This window comes from Cotesia typhae, unplaced genomic scaffold (assembly GCF_013202065.1).
Source record: "Cotesia typhae breed Kobodo isofemale line unplaced genomic scaffold, CoteBio_Ctyphae contig_65, whole genome shotgun sequence".
Lineage (NCBI taxonomy): Eukaryota > Metazoa > Arthropoda > Insecta > Hymenoptera > Braconidae > Cotesia > Cotesia typhae.
In genome coordinates, this window is record NW_027423762.1 from 2,927,854 (window position 1) to 2,949,574 (window position 21,721).

Genomic DNA, 21,721 nt, shown 5'->3' on the forward strand with positions numbered 1-21,721 from the left:
ATTATTAATATACATTTTTAACTGTGAAACTTATGTGTTATTAATAATAATATTATCTTATGATAAGTTATTAATTATTAATATTATCTAAACTGTTAATTAGTGGTTCTCCTTTTTTTGGATATTGTTTGAGTTTTAATTTTGTGGTAGTTTTTAAAATTTTTCTGAGAACTAGTTGAATTAAAAGGGAAAACAGTGACTGTGACTGATTAATTTATTGAACAGGTTTCGTGGATTTATATTTTATTTTAGTATTTTATCAAAGACACCGGTATTGATTGTGTCAAAGTGCAGTAACAGTAGATTGTAAATTGTTGAGTAATTTTATTTAAATAAATTATATTAAGATTTATATTTGTAATTATAATTAATAAAGTGAGCGAGTAAAGATGAAAATGAGAGCAGCGGTACTAGCCGCTTGCCTCATGGGCATTGCCCTAGCCGGTAGTCCTAGATTACCACGCACCTCCGCTGATCAAAGGAGCACCAGGAATGCTAATATTAATCATAATGTTACCAATGTTTTACCTGCGTCTATGAGAGGATCTTCACGTAGCCGGTAAGTTTTTTTTTATAAAAATAATAAATAGATTTGTAATCTATGGATGTCGATGATAAATTTTTGCATTAAGATCAATCAAGAAGAATTAGAATTGATTGAATTAATTAAGAAAATGAAAATTGTGGACTTGGGATAGATTTTTTTTATATACAAATAAGTTATTATTAAATTCAAAATTTTACGAATCAATTTTCCGAATAGTCAGAATTAATATTTAACTAATGTAATGAAACTACCGTACGCCAGCAATCACGTGCTAAGAAATTTAGAATTGAAGCGAATATGACTTAATGATAAATTCAGCATAGATTATCTTTATTTTCTTGTAAGAATGTGAAAAATAAAAAAAAAGTGAGTTGAATTTTATAAAATTTTTTTTTATACTTAAAAAACGAATTCCATGTTTTCTGAAAGTGTTTTTCTTGTAAAAAGAATAAAAAGAAATGTCGAGAACTTTTTTTATTGATTTTTTATTCGTGCGTACCCGTGTGAAAAAAAAAATTGTCTTAAAAGCATCTTGAAATTGTCGTTTGTTTAAGATTTTAAACGTGACACAAACCAAAGTGTCGGATAATAATTTTTCAACAATTTCAAATTCAATTTGAAAAGAGCGTACTCAAAAATGTTACGATTAAAAACTCGCAAAATCATCTAAAAAATGTTTAAAAATTAATTTTCATACACAGTAAAATATTTTGCGAAATTCGAGAACCAAATTTCAAAAATCTGCTCTCGGAATTTTTTTTTTGGCGTCTTAAAATAGTCTTAAAAGTCTTGGTTTGTGTCACGTTTAAAATCTTAAATAAACGACAATTTTAAGACAATTTTTTTTTCCACTGGTAATTGGGACATTGATACGCAAGTAAAATTTTAAATGAACACAAAAAATTTATGTGTACTTGACGTATGAAAAAAAATTAATGACGTTGAATTCGTTTCTTTTTTCTAAATTTTAATAAGAAAATTTGAATAATTTTATGCTAAGTTAATTGTAAAATTTTATTTGTTTTAAAACCTGAATTTCATATTAAAGAAATTTTCTTAAATACATTTTTTTTTTTCAAATTGCATTTTTGACCCTTCGGTTGGTGTGACACAGAACTTTTTTTACATTTAGTGATCATTAAAGTCTTATTAATGATTAAGAAAAAAAAACCACGTTTTCTACTAACACCGCCATTAGAAAGAATTTTATTTTAACTGTAGGAAAAAATCAAAATTTTTTGATTCCTTTGAAACTTTTTTTAATAAATTCAAAAAAATTTTTTTGAATTAATTCTGCAACAATTTTGCTTATTAAATTAATCATCTTCATCCATAAAATTATAATATAAGAAACAAAATAGTAGCTTAGTAAAAATAACTTTATTATATTTTAACGAGTGGATATTATAATTAGTGAAAAAAAAATTGATTGTTTTCACTTATTAAATATAATATTTCTCTTTCCATATAATGATAATGAGTAATAATACTTACTTTTTTATTTCTTTTTTATTTATTCAAAAATTTATTAAAAGGTCAAAGATCATTTTTTAATGTGAAACTAATGTTCTAAAAAAAAAAAAAATTTAATTTTTGACTGCTTTTAAAATCTTAACTGACGACTAATTTCTTAAAAATTCGATTGTATATTAATTTAATTTTTAGAGAGTTTTTAAAAATGTTCTATATGCTATATGCTCATCGTCAGATAAAATAATTTGTTTGAACGTGAAAATTGTTTGAAAAATGTGGGAATGAAGATTTATTAAGTAACATGAGAGAAAGGATAAGAAGTGGATTATATATATTAAATATATATACACATAGTCTGTATACTACTTTATCCTATATAAATAAAATATAAATATTCATATGCTTGTAGTAAACATACAAGATATATATGTTGTTGTATATGAAGTGTAATATTCGTGAGTTCACGATTTAAACTAATTGCGCCACTTGTTTTCGATAGGACTTTATTACCCCTTAGTTTTGCATTACAAGCTACATATTGCATATTTCATTTTTTAATCATAACATTTATAAAATATCACGAATCAAAGATGAAATTATTCCAATAAAAGTCGTGAATTTATCGTATTATTTAAATTGTTTTAACAATTTTTTTATTTGATAAAAATATGATGAAAGAAAAAGATTAAAAATCTATTTTTCAATTATTACTTAAAAATTATATACATTTAAAAAAAAAATTTTTTTTTTTTCGAGTCTAAATAACTGAAAAAGCAAAATACTCAAAACTTCCTTTTATTGATTATAAAATAAATTGTTTTAATTACAATATAATTAATTTAAAAAATTATCAGGCGACAAATAATCGATAAAAAAATGTTTTATTTTCTTTTTTGATTTTCATGTTGACAGTAAAAAAATTTCTTGAATTTTTCTGAAATATTAGAAATTAAAAAAAATTTTTCTACGAACAAATAAATAAATAAAATAAAATAAATAAATTTAGAAACAATTATTTATAAATCCTTGATTTTTTCACACTGACAGGAGTATATATTACCATTAACAAAATTTTCCGACATAAGAACAAATTTTCTTGATAATTATTGAAAATATATTTTTTTATCTGAAAATTTGGCCGAATTGTTCAAAATAATTTATACTTAATTAAAGTAAATTTGTTTATTCTCATTAATTTATTATTTTAAATATTAATATTTTCCGTCAAAAAATGAATAAATTTAAAAATTCAAAAAATTTTTGAGCCAAGAAATTTTTCTCTAGATAATTATTTTTTTTCTCAGTATATCGTTAAATTTTTTCCTTATTATTCGTTCAATGTTTATCAGTCGAAAGGTTTATTATGTAATTTCAACTTATCATCTTTCTATAAATATATAAATAATAAATAACAAAAAAAAAATTAGATCAATAATTTTTCCTATAATTGTAATTATTATTAATAAAAAGTGCTATAAATAATAATTAGAATAAATACTTAAAAGACTCATTTAGTCTTTCTCTCCACCTTGAATTACACACCTCAGTGTGATTCTTCGCGCATTAATTGTGATTGCATCGCACACGATTTAGGACCGGGCTCGTTAATTAAAGACTCGTTCGCCAGCTATCCATTCAATACACATACACATCTTTAACTTACATTTAAAGAAAGCAATTTCGAGTTAACCCTGAGGTACATACTTACTTAAATACTTGTGGTCGCAAGTACTCAATAGACAGTAAGTTCTCAATATACAAGCACGCGGTCTTTAAACTTTAAGTACAATTATTTATTTATTTATTTTTGAAACTTATAATGCATTTAATCGATCGTAATATTCATTACCATTAAATTACGTTGGATTAAATACTCAGAAGCATGCCGGTATTTGGTCTTTTGTTTCTTCATTGGCTGCTGGTGAAATTGTCGGCTCGTTAGGAACTTAAACAGAATAAACAATCAGTTACTCAACCCCCCTATTGGGTTCGAATACCAATATATAAATTATATATTAAATAATTGTCATTACTTTTTATTACAAGTTAGCAAATATACTACGTGGTAATTCTCATTAGTACATAATTTCTCCGCAATAATTATTAGTGTCATGATTCATGATTTTCCGTTTCTTTATTATTAATAATTTATAATATAACACAACTTTCTAGATTACAGATTGATGAGTCGTTTTATTTAACGTCCGTCTGATTACCGTGATGCCAAAAGACTCCATACATCCACAATATCCAACTTTACATCTATATATATAAATATGATGTATATATCTGATTATGGTATGTTGTTCTTGCAGATGATCAACTCCTCTTTTTGATACCGCGGTTGATTACTCTTATTAGGCTTTAAGATTAATTATCAGTAACCTTTTCGTGCTGGCCCGGTTCAATCGGACAAGTATGGATGGTGATTTAAAACCTTGCTCTTCAATTTTTTACCGCTCTTAAGTTGACTAAATTATTTATATATTAACGGCTTGTTTTATTATTAAGTATGTATTTTAGTTAGGAAAATGTTTTTAATGGAGTGAAACGGTATTTGAGAAGGTCAATTTTAGGTCCACGTTGATCTTCATGGATTTATCTAGGCTTGAGTGGTATAGATTGGAATTGATACTTTTTCATCTGTTAGTCTGAGAAATTTTAGGCCTATCATGTGGAGCATTATCCGTATAAAAAAAATTTTTGTCTTACTGTAAACTTCATTTTTGAATCATATATTCATTTTTAAACAAATATAACTTTTAAATAAATTTATTAAACAACAATTTTACGTTTAAGACAAAATTTATAAAATTTCGAAGCAATTGTAATCTATAATAAGATTTATTCGATTTTTTTTTCCATTTTCTCAAAATTCGTGATTTTTAATTTATTTTAAATCATTGAAAAAATTCATAAATGATTTTTTGAAAAACAATAAAATTGAAAAATCAGACTGAATTAAATGTTAAAAACAAAATTCATATTCGTACACAGAAAAAAAAATTAATTTGAATCAAGGAAATAATTTTGAAAAATCATCTTGATTTGAGTAGAAAATTTTATAAACTAAGTAATTTTTCTTGGTTTAAGTAAATTTTACTTGATTCAAGAATTTTTAGCCTTCATTCAAGACTATTTGACTTTTCAAAATTATTTTATAAGTTAAAGAATTTTTCACTTGATTCAAATTGATTTTTCTTCAATGTAATAATGAAAATCAAAAAATCTGTTTATTTAATTCTCGAGATTCTTAACTTATAATGTGGATTTTTATTATGACCATTTTTTTATATAAATAAATATAGAATATTGGAATTTTGTTAATAAACTATGACATACTTCTACGAAATGTTTATAGAATTAATATTTATGGGTCACCTGTGAATTGGTGTTGAATTACAACCTATCAATTAATAATTAATTAAGTCCCGTGTACTACCTACTTTTCAATATTAAAGAATGTTAATCATTCGGTCATTTTATCTTTATAATTTTTTATATGTAAATTTTTTTTTGTAAAAGTTTTCTGTTCTATAATTAAGTGACTCAATAGTTCTATGCGAACGGCTGAATTTTCTGGAAATATAGACAAAATAATTTATAATTCTCGTGCCGCTATTCAATAAATGAATTTTAAATCTATTTTTAAAAAATGATGATCATAACTTTTATAAATTTAGGAAAATTTTGAATTTATTACTTCATAAATAATAAACTTTTATACATTTCAATTTAAACTGAAAATTATAAAAAACTAACAACATGATTATATTTATCGTTTATGATTATCAGATTGTCATTGTATATTAAATGACTGTTGCAAGATCCTGAGGAACTTCCGCCGGTAGTTTCATAAATGATCTTTTTGAAAAGACTACATCTTATCTTGAACAGAATTAAATGCTTTTTTCAGTGTCTTCACAGCTCGCTCAAATAGAAAGTTGGTCCTCGAGCGTGTCACTTTTTTGTTATTTAATTCTCAGCACACCCGATACGAGTAACAAAACCTTCGCGGTAATAAACTTTTCGTCTAATTTGACAGTCAATGGTTGAAGATATGAATGATTTTGCTTCGTCATCATTCTGATTAAAAATGTAAATATTTAATCAAATACGTTCTTAGCTCTCATAATAATATGATCGCAGTGATTTCATCTCAATAAAAACTTATTATAAAATTGTACTTTGCAATTAGGAGAGAGAGAGAGGCAAAATGGAGTACCTCAGAAATTTCGTAAAAAAATATTTTTCTTTTAAGAGCTTCTAAGATGTTTAAAAATATACTTTAATATTATTTTGTACTATTTGGGAAAAGAATAATAATTTTTCATTATTTAAAAGATAAAAAAATTTTTTTTTCTCTAAAATACTTCTAACATGATCGAAGACAATTTTCAAAGTCATTGTACACTATTAAGAAATTAAAAAAATTTTTGCTTAAAATCAGTCACACTTTCCAGATTTCATATAAATTTATTGATGATATCATTTAATATATATTTAAGAATTGTAATTTATTATATAAATTTTTCATATCCTAAAAAGGACCGAATAAATGATCAAAACGTAGTCTGAAAAAAAATTGTGTTGAATCAAAACGAAAAATTCTTCAAATAAAATTTATTTAAGCCAATAAAAATTTTTTATTTGAAGAATTTTTCTACTCAAATCAAGAAGATGAAGTTATTTATTTGATTAAAGTAAACTAGCAACCTTGCAGTCACTATGTAACTGCCGTGACTCGTGAACTATAAATAAGTAAAATTTTGCTTTATTAAATAACTTCTTTTATTAAATTGCACTATACTTTCTTAAATATTGATGTTTTTAAAGATATAAGCTCATCCTGATGTTACACTCATCAGGAGCTTTCATTCAAGACTTTTGCAATGACACTAAATTTTATTAAAAAAAAAACCGATTTTATCATTTGATCATTCTAGGCACAAAATTTTTCTTATTCTCTTAATAATATAGACTTTGGTTTCTGTGCAGTAATATAAAAATTATTAGACAGTCTGATTTCTTGTCTAATTATCTTTGAACATCTCAAATAACTGTTGGATATTAAAAAATTGTCTAGTTTATTAAAAAATTCAAATTAAAAAAAATTTTTTTCTGTCAGTTTTATACTGGATAGATTATTTTATTTAATTTTGAAGAAAAAAATTAATAATAATAATTACAATATCTGAAATATTTCGACAATAGACTACACCCATCACTCCTCCTTCGAAAGAGTCATTTTCATAATAAAATAAAGAACAATATCAAAATAGTAGGCGAAACTGATAAAATGATTTGATCTCGACATCGGTTCAATAATGACGATCAGGAGGATCGCGAGTGTCTCTTGATGTTTACGAGGAAATACACATGACTTCCTCCTTTCCATTTCCTCGTGTACGTTTTCAAATCAAACACATATATATTATATACATATAAATATAAACATATATACAGATATACACATTGATGTAATGCTCCAGTTGAGTTGACCACGTAATTCAACGTCGCCAGAGACGATCATGCTCACAAGAGACAACAGGCTTCTCTTTCTGCACACCAACCTTATACTTAATGTTTTTCCTTTAAAAAAATTACACTTCCTTATTTTCTAGCCGTTTCCTATTATAGATGTCGTGTTTAAATATATAATGGAATAGAACTGAAAAACTGCAGTTTTGTTTTGTTAATTTTATTAGTCAATTTTTTAATTACATAAAATAATTCTTGTCTTTAAGTACATAGTTTTTTTTTTTTTTATCGTAAAAATGAATTTTGCTTTGTTCCGTTTTATTTTCGGTAATAATTTCAATTTTTACTGACGCAAGTCATTACTTAATTTGAAGTATTTATTATTGATAAATAAAAAAAAAAATAATTTTCAAATTGCCGAGTTAAAAATTTTATTCAGTTATTATATTATGCAAAACAGAATTTTAGTTTTTATGACCAAAATTTTTATGACTAAAGTTTCTCAACAATTTTTATTTTAATGATCAATTTTTTATGCGCAAAAAAGGGAAGTAATTTTTATCTATTTTTTTTTTTTTGTTAATGGAAAAAAGTCAAATAATAACAGAGAATAATAATTATCCATTTATACTAATGAAAATGCTTGATACCAAATGCATCACTTAATTAAAATAGTAAATTGATAATAAACATAAGTAATAATTATATAACACCCATTAATAATTACCGCTAATTCTCTGTCAACCAATAGATTAATTTAAAAAATGTTTTTATTTTTTTTCTTAAACTGATAATAGTTACGAAAGTTATTTCTTGAATTTCCTTCCTTCTGAAATCGCAATTACGCTAAAGATTTAATTATAAAAAGAGTTTTAAGTAAAAACACAAGCGCGAGCAATTATCATCGCAAAAAAAAAAAAAAACACAAACAAACCGAGAAAAATGGAGTGTGGTGCGCATTTGAGACAAGAAAGTAAAATTACTGAAGATATTACTCAGTCACCACACTGCAAACTTAACTTGCGCTGTACCCAGTACTGGGAGGGAATATAATGATACAAATAAAATCAAGCGACGCCTTTTGCTCGTTTCTTATTAATGTCAAAAGTCCAGATATACATTTACTTTTTAAGACATCCACTTTCGTTCTCCATTCAGAAAAATCATTTTTTGCCTTTTTATAAACTGTAATTATTATTTATACACAAATTTACTCTACATAAAATATAATTGTCAAATAAAATGATATTTCCGAGTTGACTAAAAGCTGAGTTATGTGTCAACTTGGAAAAAAAATTTTTAATTTACTTCCATAAATGAGCATATTACAACAATCAAATAATTTATTGCTTTTAGTCGATCGTATTTTATATATAATGATCATTCATCAAAATATTGTTAGTCGATAATAATATAGCTACAAGGAGAGAATTAACTAGTAAAAATTATGATCTAGTTACTGTATAATTTTTTTCCAAATTAACTTGATAAGAATGAGTGTTAAGGCTATTAAATAAACAATCTCATTCAAAATAATCTGCCAGTCGTATAATAAAATTTACAATTCTTGACATTAATAAGAGCTGATAAATTTTATTTTCTTTAATATTTATAAATATCATCAATATTATAAACTACAAAAAGATATTTATCATACAAATAAATGAGAGATGGTCAAAGCGGCCACCAGAAAGTTATAATAGTTATCATTTAAGCTAATTAAAATTTCATATAAAAAATCGTTACCCACAATAGTAATCGTTAGACAGTAAAAAATTTTGCGTCATTGGGTCAAAAAACAGTGTTAAAAATTTTTGTCTTAAATATTAAACACTTTTATGTGTAAATTTAACATTTATTCTGTTAAATCAACTCGAAAAGTGTTAAATATTTAATAATGTTAAATATCTGAAATAAAAATTTTTGAATGAGCTTATACACGGAAAGAACAAGATGACACTGGATATCATCCCAGATTATACTCAGTGATATCTGCGGTGAGAAAAAATTTCAGATCGCAGCTAAAAAAATCTAGATTATACTGGGTGATGTCTGGATTATACCCATTGTAATCCAGATTATACTGCATGATATCTGGATTATACTCATTATAATCTGGATTATACTAGCTATTATCTGAAATTTTTTTTCACTCAGTATTATCTAGGATGATATCCAGTGTAATCTTGTTCTTACCGTGTATGGCATTAGTTTTAAGCCTAATCGACTACTGAACCAATCTTCGTTAAATATAAGATAATTACATGAATTCAATATATAATTGTCGTATGAAAATAAAAAATTGTCACAAATTTTTTTTTTATCTTAAATGTGACCATAGATGATAAGATCAGACCACACATGAAAATTTCTTCATGGGAAGTGACTGCAGGCTGCTAATTTATTTAATTGTTATCTATAGAAAAAATAATGACACAATAAAATTTATGAAGAAAGTATTTTATTTTCATAGCAAAATTAAGCAACCATAACTTCAACAAAAATAAAAATGTCCACAAACAATTTTTTGTCATAGTGTTCTCATAGTTTCACATCGATTCTTACTTATTAATAAAAATTTACAAAACCAATCATCCATAGACGATGTGTTTTAGTATCATTTTACCAGTATGATGACTTGATTCTCCCGTTACTTTAAAAGTCAATGAAATTCATCTGCAATTAATATTTTTTAAGTGGCATCTTCCGGAGAATTGTATATTGTAAATAGTACACCTATAATATAATACCATAGTACTCTATACACTGTAACGCGGGAACCCGTTTGTTAACTTTCCCACTAACTTTTTTTCCTCCGTCACTTTAAATTGATTTTTATTATTACTTTTATAGTTTAACTTTATAAAATTAAAACTTCAAATAAACACACATTACAATCCTGAATAAATAAATGAATATAAATAAACCGATGTCAATATCCTCGTGAATTTCGTAATCTCAAAAAAAAAAAAAAAATCATTTTTTACAGCGCTTTAATTCTCCAATAAATATCCGCATTTTTATTGCTATCCATTTATTCATTAATAACTATAATCACAATTTATCAACTTATATTAATATTAATTGAAATATTTACTTTTATCAGAGTAGGAAGTTTTATTGTAAATGACAATAATGTCATCCAATAAACCATGACATTTGAGATAGATTAGTTATTTATAATTAATAAAAAAAAATCTGGCATTTCTTCGCATAATTATTAAATAATATATATTATTATTACTATACATTAATTACGTAAGGGGAAGGGTAAAGATATATGTTATTAAATATCAAATATAAACGAGTAGGAGTCATGAAGAGTGGAAAGTAAAGATGCCCGTAAAAGTTAAAATTAAAATAAGTGTTTTCTATATGATCTAGGTCGATTGCAAAAATATAAATATCTGGGTACGAGGTACTAGGTACTCGGTAAAATATTTGCTCATCCATTTCAGAAGTTGAGCAGACGATAATCAACCCGAGGGGATTGCTTCAAGACCTACCATTTATATCTATAATAGTAGATTATTATGAAATTAGAGGTATGAGCTACAGATATTGAGAGTACTCACGTAGATACACTCTGTTAAAAAAAAAAAAAAAAAATTTTTTTTCCAAAATTTATCGGAAGCAAATTTCCGTGACGATAATTGTATGTTTTTTAATTCTATGTCTGGTAATAAATTTATTTAAAAAATTTTTCATCTTTTTAAATCATTATTGGTAATAATTAATAATGATAAATCGGCGTCATGCAATTCAACAAACTCGGTGATGTAAAAATACAAAAGACGGTTTAAATTAACAATCTTATTTTATAAATGTTAAAATTGCGCAAATTTGTATTAAAATCACGAAATTTTTTAAAAATTCAATTAGAAAATTTCATCGATAAATTTTAAAGTTTAGTTTACTATACGGAAAGAACAAGATGACACTGGATATCATCTTAGATTATACTGAGTGAAAAATTTTTTTAGATAGTAGCTAGTATAATCCAGATTACAATGAGTATAATCCAGATATCACCTAGTATAATCTGGATTATACTAGCTACTATCTGAAATTTTTTTCATCACAGATATCACTGAGTATAATCTGGGATGACATCCGGTGTCATCTTGTTCTTTCCGTGTAGAATTGCATTTTTGTTATAAAAATCGATTTTTTATTTTAACGTGTTTTTGTCTTGAAATTTCACCTATATGTTGTTAAATATACAATAAACTGATTTTTGAAGCATATTTTTGGAATATTCTACGCTAAATCGAGCACTTTAAACCCCAGCCCCTTTCGATTTAGATGACATTTTTTTTACTCTGTCTTACCCTATAAAAAACATTTTTTCGAATTTTTTTACCCTAATAAAAAAAAAGTTATGAATTTTTGAAAAAAATGACATGTTATTCTTGAAATAGCTACTATAGCTGTTTCAAATTTTGTCTTATTAAGACGTGTTTTTTTTTTCAAATTTTTATTTTAAGGCGTGTTTTTAAAAAAAATACAAAAAATTATTGAAGTCAATAAGTAGATTTTAAACTTTCAAGATAATAAAATAATATTTCTATGTATCTCATTTATGATTGAAATATGGTAAATGTAAATAAATTACACACAAACTATTTTACAACTTTTGCAACCGAGAATAGACAGTGTATTAAAGATAAATCTCATAAAAAACACTTAAAATAAATCAAATAAAATAAATAAGCATTTCCACGCATCAATTATTAATTTTTTTTCTAAGATTCGATACTAAATTTTATCAGATGTTTGCATACGAAATTGTTAATGTATTCACAAAATTTTCTTACAGTGTAGTGAAAAGCTGTTTAGCAGCCGTATCATCTTTTATCGAAGCAAATAAAATTATCCATTTTTAAATTCTTCGATAATTTAATATTCAATAAATATCAATATTTATGTCAGACTTAGAAAACTTTTATTCGGGGGTTTAGTAATTTACCATTACCGGGATCTGACACTTGGCATCGATTGATTGACCTATCATTACTTGCCCACTCATTGGAACTTTATTATGATAATAACGTACCGTCAATTGCTATTCCTACTTGCATAACCTCTCGGTGCAGTAATGATCTGTTGGATCTAGTATGTAGTAATTTACATATCCTTATTGCGGTTTGTTTACTCCCCAAAAGTTCAAACTTTTGATGCCCCTTATTAAATATCTCCGGTGATAGATATTTGATTTTTATTGTAAAATTAAAATATTCCAATCAGTTTAATTTAAACTAAACTTTTGTGAAATAAAGTCGCGAGAATGAACTTTGCGTTTCGCTAATTGGTAAAATTGCCGTCGGGGCATCATACTTTCAATATTGATCTTTCGAGACGCTGCGGTCGTTAAATTTTATCTTTGAAAAATCTTGTATGATATGTTATATTGTTATTGCTTAATTGGCTTCGGCAAGAAGTGATAATATCGTAATATAATATGACAGTTGAAGGATCACGATAGAAATCATTACGGTACTTGGTCAATCGATAACATTTCAAATGCCTTGGCATATTGGTTAATTATCTCTTTTTTGTTAGTTTTTCCAAGGTGTTGTTACGAGTTAATTGATTGATGGATACGTAACTTTGTTTATATTGTTTTTAATGTCAAATCTTATTTACTTAAATATATATGTTTATAAAAATTTTGTTTTTTTAAATTACTAAAAAAAAAAAAAAGAAATGTGAATTTTTTTTAGTTATTGAAAGAAAAATTAAAGAAGTTAATATTTTTTAATTTGAATAAGAAATTTATCTAAAATAAAAAATTGGAAGGCAGAATATTTTTTTTTTTCCTTAGAAAGATCATTTAATCTTTAAGCTTGATGAAAAAATTTTTTTATTCATATTTTGAGAATGTACAAAAAAATTAAAAATTGAAAAAGTTACAAATATTTAAAATAGCGGGTGAAAAAACAAACAAAAAAATTTTTTTCGAACCTCCTCATTTTCTTGCACTGAGAGAAAAAATTTCTTTAAAAAAAATTAGCAATGTTTTGATAAGAAATTAATTTGTTGTGAAAAAAATTCGCAAGTTATTTATTTAAAATTGTTTTTTTCTAAATCGTTTTTAAACAAAAAAGTTACTGTGAGAAAATTTTTTATTTTTGCAACAAAGAAATGAAATTTTTTCTCTCAGAGGAAAATGAAAAATCCGGAGGCACTGTCGTGCCTCAAGCCAAGTACACGTTCAACAACACACATGAAATGTGTGTGGACGTGTAGACGCGAGGCTACAGTGCCTTTATTCTCGAGTCAGATGTCAACATAACCTCACTTTATTTTCAACTTGATTTATTTTATTACTATATACATGTCAACACTTGTCACGCGCTTTAAATAGTTTAATTATTAGTTCTTTTTATAAAACAACAAGAATTATATAATTTTTTTCATTTTTTAGCGTTATCTTAATTTATAAAATTTTCGCTCCCCCGTTTTTCGATACTACGAAAGATTTTACTAATTTCGGTCGAATTTTTTATTTCGAAGTTGGTACTTTTCAATTTTCTGCGTATAGTATACCACCGAGTATTAGAGTTAGTCCGTTTCCATTTAACGCCTGAGATCCTCTCCGGATAGTTACTCTGCTCCAGATTTTTTATTTTTAAGTTGGTACATTACATTTTGTGAGAATAGTATACTACTGTATAGTATCAGAGTTGTTCCATTCCCATTGAAAGTTTGATAAAATAGGCGGTTAATTCAAATCTAGTCTATTTAAAATTGTAATTTTATTCTATTTAACGTTTGATTTTCATGATTTTTTTTATTGTTATTATTGATAGTATAGGTTATATATACCAAGCACGAAAAGCTTGCAAAATATTGTACGGTGACTTATTACATGGTGAATAATATGATGATCAGTAAGTAATTTTTTTCTCGACTTCTGTTTTTTTCCTTTGATGTAATTATTATCATTCTCTCTTTACAGTGAAGTACAACGAGAATAAGAGCGTAAAAGATGTGATTGTAACAAAAAATGCGAGATATTATGTATGTAACAACTATTTGTTAGTAAATTATGAATAGAACCCTCTACTAAGCCTGCCTATGTATATGGTTGATAAATCCATTGTTTTCAGTCTCTACAAGGGACAAATTTTGAATACTCTGTGAGAATGTAAAAAACGAAAGAACAAATGCAACGTTTTTTATGAAATATGTAATTTCTGTATTTCTAAATGGCGGAAATTGTAATTAAGAAAAAATTTCAATGTAAATATAATTTCTAAAAAAAATCTTAAATTTACTTTGATGATTTTTTTAACTATCCGTTAAGAAAATCGAAGATTTTCAAAAATCGTGAAGTCATTGGTTTTACCTCGTGTTTCGAAAATCGAGTGCTCATCACGTCAAAAGAAGAAATTTTCACAAAAAGATGTAAAATCCGAACAAAAACAGTTCCACTGTAAAAAATTACGCCAAGTACACGTTCACAACTCTTGATTTACAAAAATGCCAAGGAGAAATTATCATTTTACAAAAAGATGTAAAATAAAAAAACAGACCAAGTAGCCGTTATGATCTTTCATAATTGAAAAAATTTTGTGATAAATTTAACGAATAAAAACAATTTTTAGACGTACTTGGCGTGCGTCATTGAGTACCCAAAATTTTTTCATTTCTGATAACTGAGCCAGAGAACTGATATGAAAAGCGATTTTACGGACAATTCTTTCAGCCCTTCCTCACCAAGTCATTAACCCTACTGATGATCATTTTGATGCAACCATATGAATCGATAACAATTGAAATTCATGCTTGTTTTCATTATTTCACGGATAAGATTGATATTTGTACAAGTAAATAGCTTCCGAATATTTCATTCAGATCGAGAAAAAATGAATCAGTTTATTAATTGAATGAACTGTTACCGAAAATTCCTACTGTGTAAAGGTCCTCCCCTTCCCCTTTATCCTTTATTTCCCCCAGTTCCCAAAAATTTGTCTTTAATGACAAATTTAGCTATTATATATGGCTTCATTAATTAAATTGACTTCATTAGAAAATATAGCATTAATAAATGTTCAAGAAACACCGGAGCCCTATTTTAAAGTAAGATTTATTTCTACTATAAATTAAAAAAAAACAGGATTTTATCACGAAATTTGATCATTAATTTACTAAGCAATTTTTATAATTAATTCAGTAATCATTTTTCTTGCCACCAGTATATTTTTAACTTCTCGCTAAGAAAATTGAAAATTTTTTGAAGGTCACAGAAAACTTACATGAGTATCCCCACGACGGTGTCACTATGTGTGTGCGCGCGCGCGCGTGTGTGTGTGTGTGTGTGTGTGTGTGTGTGTGTGTGTGTAAACCTCCCATAACTTATGAACGACTTTACCGATTTCATCGTGGTTGGCCCATTTGAAAAAACATGAACGAACTTGGATTTTGAATACAATTTTGACCGATTCCGATAGATGGATTTCAAGATATCTCAAAAAAACCGTGAAAAAATTTGAGAAAAATTTTTGTTTTCAAGTTGCTTTTTTGGAATAACTTTTAAACTGCTCAGTCGATTATCTCCAAAAACTAATCAGCTCTTGATCTTGAAAAATCACGTCAATTACCGCTTGACCAGTCAAAATCGGTTAATTCGTTCAAAAGATATCGTGAACGAAAGAAAACCGAAAAAAGTGTTTTGTTCGGAAGTACTCCTAAATTTTAACGTTCGATCAATGCGAACTTAAAAATTCTTTACGGGGCTTAAAAAACGGCGTTGAATGCTGCCAGCCACTTGAAAATCAGTTCATTCATTGGAAAGTTATTAAAAGTTGTACATTAAAAACGATGTTTAATCAAACTTCTATCAGACATGCAGTAATGCTGTGAAGAGGGAAAGAACAGGAGATAAGGTGATTATTGAACTACTGATATTTGACATCAATGAGTTACCTGAGGGGTATTATCACGTTATCACGATTCATCTGAAAAAATTTTGGGTACTCAATGACGCACGCCAAGTACGTCTAAAAAATTGTTTTTATTCGTTAAATTTATCACAAAATTTTTTCAATTATGAAAGATCATAACGGCTACTTGGTCTGTTTTTTTTTTGATTTTACATCTTTTTATAAAATGATAATTTCTCCTTGGCATTTTTGTAAATCAAGAGTTGTGAACGTGTACTTGGCGTAATTTTTTACAGTGGAACTGTTTTTGTTCGGATTTAAGAAATTACAAAACCTTAGATTTGAGAATCCAAACCTGCGAAAATATGAAATATAAATCAACAAATCACTTGAAATGTTAAAATAGTCTGGCATAATAAAAAATAATTGCATGTTACATTTAACGTTAAAAGGTGGACAAATTAAAATTACAAGCATGAGAGTTAATTACGAGGCTTAAGTCGTTGACGGGAACGTGAAATTGCCGGAACAAGCGCTACAAGTAAAGAAAAAAGTGCAGTACGACATTGAATATAGATTAAAAATTTTATAGAAAACATGGAACATTTTATTTAAAAACTTAAATGTACACTATCAGCACAAAAAAAATACAAAGATTTATTTATCTCCGACTAGTCATTCAAGAGTGATAACTTCCGGCTGTTTACTTTTATTGTCGATATTATAAGTTATATTATAAGATGTGAGTTACATGCAATGGCCCTAGGCGTCAAATGAATCTTGTAATTGTGTTTAGAGGAAGCGTTTTTATGAGTGCTAAAACTAAACGTCAATGCAAAGAATGGAAAAATTATTGACTCTTGAATAAATTCTCTTGACTTGAGAAAAGTCAAGAGTTTTTACACTACAATAAATTTTTATTTGGCTGAAACAAATTTTATAAGCCAAATTACGAACAAATGATCTAAACTATTTATCCGAAGTTTAAATTTGTAAATATTAACTTAATTTTTCAAAAAAAATTTGATTTTGAACGTCGAACCTAATTTTCATAAAGATTTTTTGTTTTCAAGTCTTGTTGATAAGTCCTAACATAAAAAGTAAAAAAAAATAAATCATTAACATTGTTACATTTAATTAGATAAAATTAATTATTTTAATATTAAAATAAACTGATTTGACAACTTTCAGGAATTTGTAACAAATTAATCAGTATAGAGAAAATTTATTAAATGATGTTTTAATGATAGTTGTAAAAAATTGAAATTTTCTCTAATTTTTAAAAATGTATTCGTTTTATTAAACTAAGAAAAAATGTTATAATGATTTTCAAAATCTTCCAATTCGAATTTTGTAATTTTTAAATAATTACAATAATTTTTCTATTTTTATATAAATAAAATCTTTCTCGGAGTGAATTTCACTCCATTTGAATTGAACCAATTAAAAATCTTCGACTCGGCAAATTTTTTACAGCGAACTTGTTTATTAAATAATTAAATTTATTTATGCGCGACATACTTTGGTAATAAATCTTTTGTCCATTGTTGAATGGTCCGATGCTGTATAATGATATCATTGGACAATAATTGGGGCAAATTGCCGGGTTCTTTTAATGAAAACACGCTGAATAAAATATTTAATAAAAAAGGAGTGGCATTTAATTTTGAAGGGTGTCGTTGCGCAATTTAATGACAGATTTAGATCATGAATTTAACAGCTCGTCGAAATTTGAGTGTCATTATTCAAATTTGGCTGAACAAATTGCGGGTTGGAGTGATGAGTGATTTCTTAATAAATATTAGCGCTGGTATAACATTTTGGGGAATGGAAACGGTGTTTGTTTAATCTCAAGTGGGCAGAATTTAAATAGTGTTATTAATTTTGCGAGATAATTTTAAAATGTATGGAAAAGGCGGATGGGTTATGTAAGGCATTTGTGTGTATTATTTTATAAGTGTTGACCGCAAAAAAAAAAAAAAAACGTATGTAATACAGACTAGCGGTTTGTCATTTCCTCATCGTGTCACTTTTCATTTATTCTTTATGATTATGATATATATAATAGGACATAGGAATTTTAAAAGGTTATTGTACCTAGCGTGACAAGGGATAATTGTGGCTGTTTTATTTTGCGGAATGTAAAATGAAAATATCGAGGTAATATTAACGATAAATTGTCTTCTGTCTTGGTACTTGCTGAGCAGAGCCATGTAGAGAGATTCACGTAAACATTTGTAATCCCTCCTTACTTTCCCCTCTTATCTGGCGCATGTGACACTCAAGAATCGAGCTGAGACTTAGAATGTCTGAAGTACTGGTATTTTTGAATATTTCATTTCTTATTCGAGAATGAAAGCCGAGAGCTGCATTTAAAGTTACACTGGACTAGATTTAGACGACGTTTATCTTTAACATGTGTCAGGAGAGGATCTTTGTCCTGCTTTTTAGTAATTTTAAGCCTTGATATTTAGACTGAAAAAATGAGATTTTTTACCTTAAAAGAATAACACCGGCACACAAAAAAAAAAAAGTTGTCTGTACTTGGGACGCGCCACATATATTCCCATGTAATTTGACCCGCTGAACCCGAATTTGAGGTCCGTTTGGCCCCTACACCCTAGGATTTTGAGAAAACTGTAAAAAACCGAAAAAAAACGGGAAAATTGGGGGTTTTGGTGATTGAAAAATTTTTTTAGATTCTAACTATGCATGATTTTCATGTATTTCGATCTGCTTTATACTTATCTGAAGTGTACTCAGACCAGCAGCCATTAAAAGTCTAAGTAAATCCCGAAAAACCCATGAAAATTGCGAAAAAAAAAAAAAAATTCCCAATATTGTGATAAAAAAATGTATTGAGCTAAATATATGATGATTTTCATGTAGGTTTATCGACGACATATAAATCTCCAACTTTTATAACTCAGACGTCTCGAAAACATCAAACAAATGTGCAAAAACCCCGAAAATTGGAAAAAAATCAAATGTAATATAATAAAAATCGAGTTATTATTCAAAATAAATAAAAAAATCATATCATTCGATCTGTGGTGCATAAAAAAAAGTATTTCGTCCTAAGACTTAAAAAAATTAATTTTTTCGGAAAATATCATCAAAACCCTTTGGATTTGAATTTTAATTCGTTCTCCGCTTATATCTCACCCTTTTATCTTCAAACGTCCTGCATAAAGGGTTTCTCTTTCGTTTCCTCTCTTCTTCGGGTAAATCTCTCTTCAGAGTCCAACAATGATCTGCCATCATATTTACATCCCACGTTCCTTGATATCGTTTTTCCATCACACTAATGTCTTGATGGAATCTCTCACCTTGCTCTTCACTAAAATCACCAAGATTTTCAGGAAAGTGTGAAAGATGAGAATGTAAATAGTGCAATTTTGTATTCATTAAGCAACCTAAAGTATTATAGTTGTATAACAACTCGTCAACTAAAGTTGCGTAGTTATCACTTTTCGTATTCCCTAAAAATTGCTGTGATACTTCCTTAAAACTTCCCCAAGCTGCTCTCTCAATCTCGTTCATCTCATATTCAAGATTAGCATCCTGGAATAGAGTCCGAATTTGGGGTCCATCAAAAATTCCTTCTTTTAATTTAGCGTCACTTATAGCTGGAAATTTTTTTCGCCCAAGTACTTAAAACAGTTTCCATCTTTATCCAGAGCTTTGACAAATTGCTTCATAAGGCCAAGCTTGATATGAAGTGGGGGCAGCAAGTACTTGGAAGGATCAATTAGAGATTGTCACGTAACATTGTGAGAACCAGGATTCAAATTTGTTCTTGTTGGCCATTCTTTTTGAATGTAATGATTCTTTCGGTCTCGGCTATCCCACAAACATAAGAAGCAGGGGTACTTTGTGAACCCTGATTGTTGGCCTAGCAATATTGTTGCAATTTTCAGATCACCACAAACCTTCCATTGATGTTCTGAATAGTTTATTTTATCTAATACAAGGGTCCCTGCATCGTAAAACACTTATTACTTGTGCCTGCCATGACGGCATTCAAGCCGTTAACCCAGGGACTATGCCAGACGGTCCTGTTGCCCGCCGTCACCACGTGGAGGTGCCCTGGTTACAGGCACAAGCATTTAAGCAAGAAATCGATTCTGAGCCCAAAAAGTTCCTAGAAGTGAAAACCCTGAAACATCAGCTTAAAGAAAAAAAAATTTATTAACTAAAAATACAACAGCTTATTTTTATCGTGATAGGGAAAAAAATCTGATAACATTTTTAAAACGGCGAAAATTCATTAGTGGACTGTTCAGATGTAAGAAGTTTGATTGATGAGTTAAAGCCGAACACTTTCAGGACGAGGAGTGAAAGTTTTTCATTGCTTTGTCTAAGCGAAGTCTCAAAGCACCGACTCCAGTAGCTCATTTGACCAAAAATCATTGAAAAGTTTGTGGTGATCTGAAAATTGCTACACTAGTTAAGCCAACAATCTGGTTCACAATATATCCCTTCTTGTATGTTTGTAGGATAGTCACGATTGGAAAATTCCCTACAGTAGAAAAGAACGGCCAACAAGAAAGAATTTGAATCATGGTTCTCACAACGTTATGCGAGAATCTCTCATTAATCCTTACAAGTACTTGCTGCCACCACTTTATATCAAGCTTGACCTTATGAAGCATTTTGTCAAAGCTCTCGATAAAAATGGCAACTGTGTTAAGTACTTGGACGAAAAATTTCCAGCTATAAGTGACAATAAATTGAAAGAAGGAATTTTTTATGTACCCCAAATTCGGACTCAATTCCAGGATGCTAATCTTGAGTATGAGATGCACAAGATTGAGAGAGCAGCTTGGGGAAGTTTTAAGGAAGTATCTCGAAATTTTTTAGGGAATGTGAATACAAAATTGCACTATTTACAATCTCATCTTTCACACTTTCCTGAAAATCTTGGTAATTTCAGTGAAGAAAGAGAAGAAACATTCCATCAAAACATGAGTGGATGTCAATATGATGGTAGATCATTGTTGGACTCTGAAGAGAGATTTACCCGAAGAAGAGAGGAAACGAAAGAGAAACCCTTTATGCAGGACGTTTGAAGATAAAAGGGTGAGATATAAGCGGAGAACGAATTAAAATTCAAATCCAAAGGGTTTTGATGATATTTTCCGAAAAAATTAATTTTTTTTAAGTCTTAGGACGAAATACTTTTTTTTTATGCACCACAGATCGAATGATATGATTTTTTTTATTTATTTTGAATAATAACTCGATTTTTATTATATTACATTTGATTTTTTTCCAATTTTCGGGGTTTTTTGCACATTTGTTTGATGTTTTCGAGACGTCTGAGTTATAA

At 27.6% G+C, this 21,721-nt stretch overlaps 1 protein-coding gene across 1 annotated transcript in view; it reads left to right on the plus strand.

Annotated features, from left to right (window-relative positions):
• Window positions 1-410: 410 nt before the first annotated feature.
• The window catches only part of LOC141532608 (uncharacterized), an 84,468-nt gene continuing 63,157 nt past the window's right edge, over window positions 411-21,721 (plus strand). The window contains exon 1 of the mRNA XM_074251037.1: window positions 411-559. Coding sequence (XP_074107138.1) covers window positions 426-559 — 134 coding nt within the window. The 5' untranslated portion in view covers window positions 411-425. The remainder of the gene's footprint in view (window positions 560-21,721) is intronic.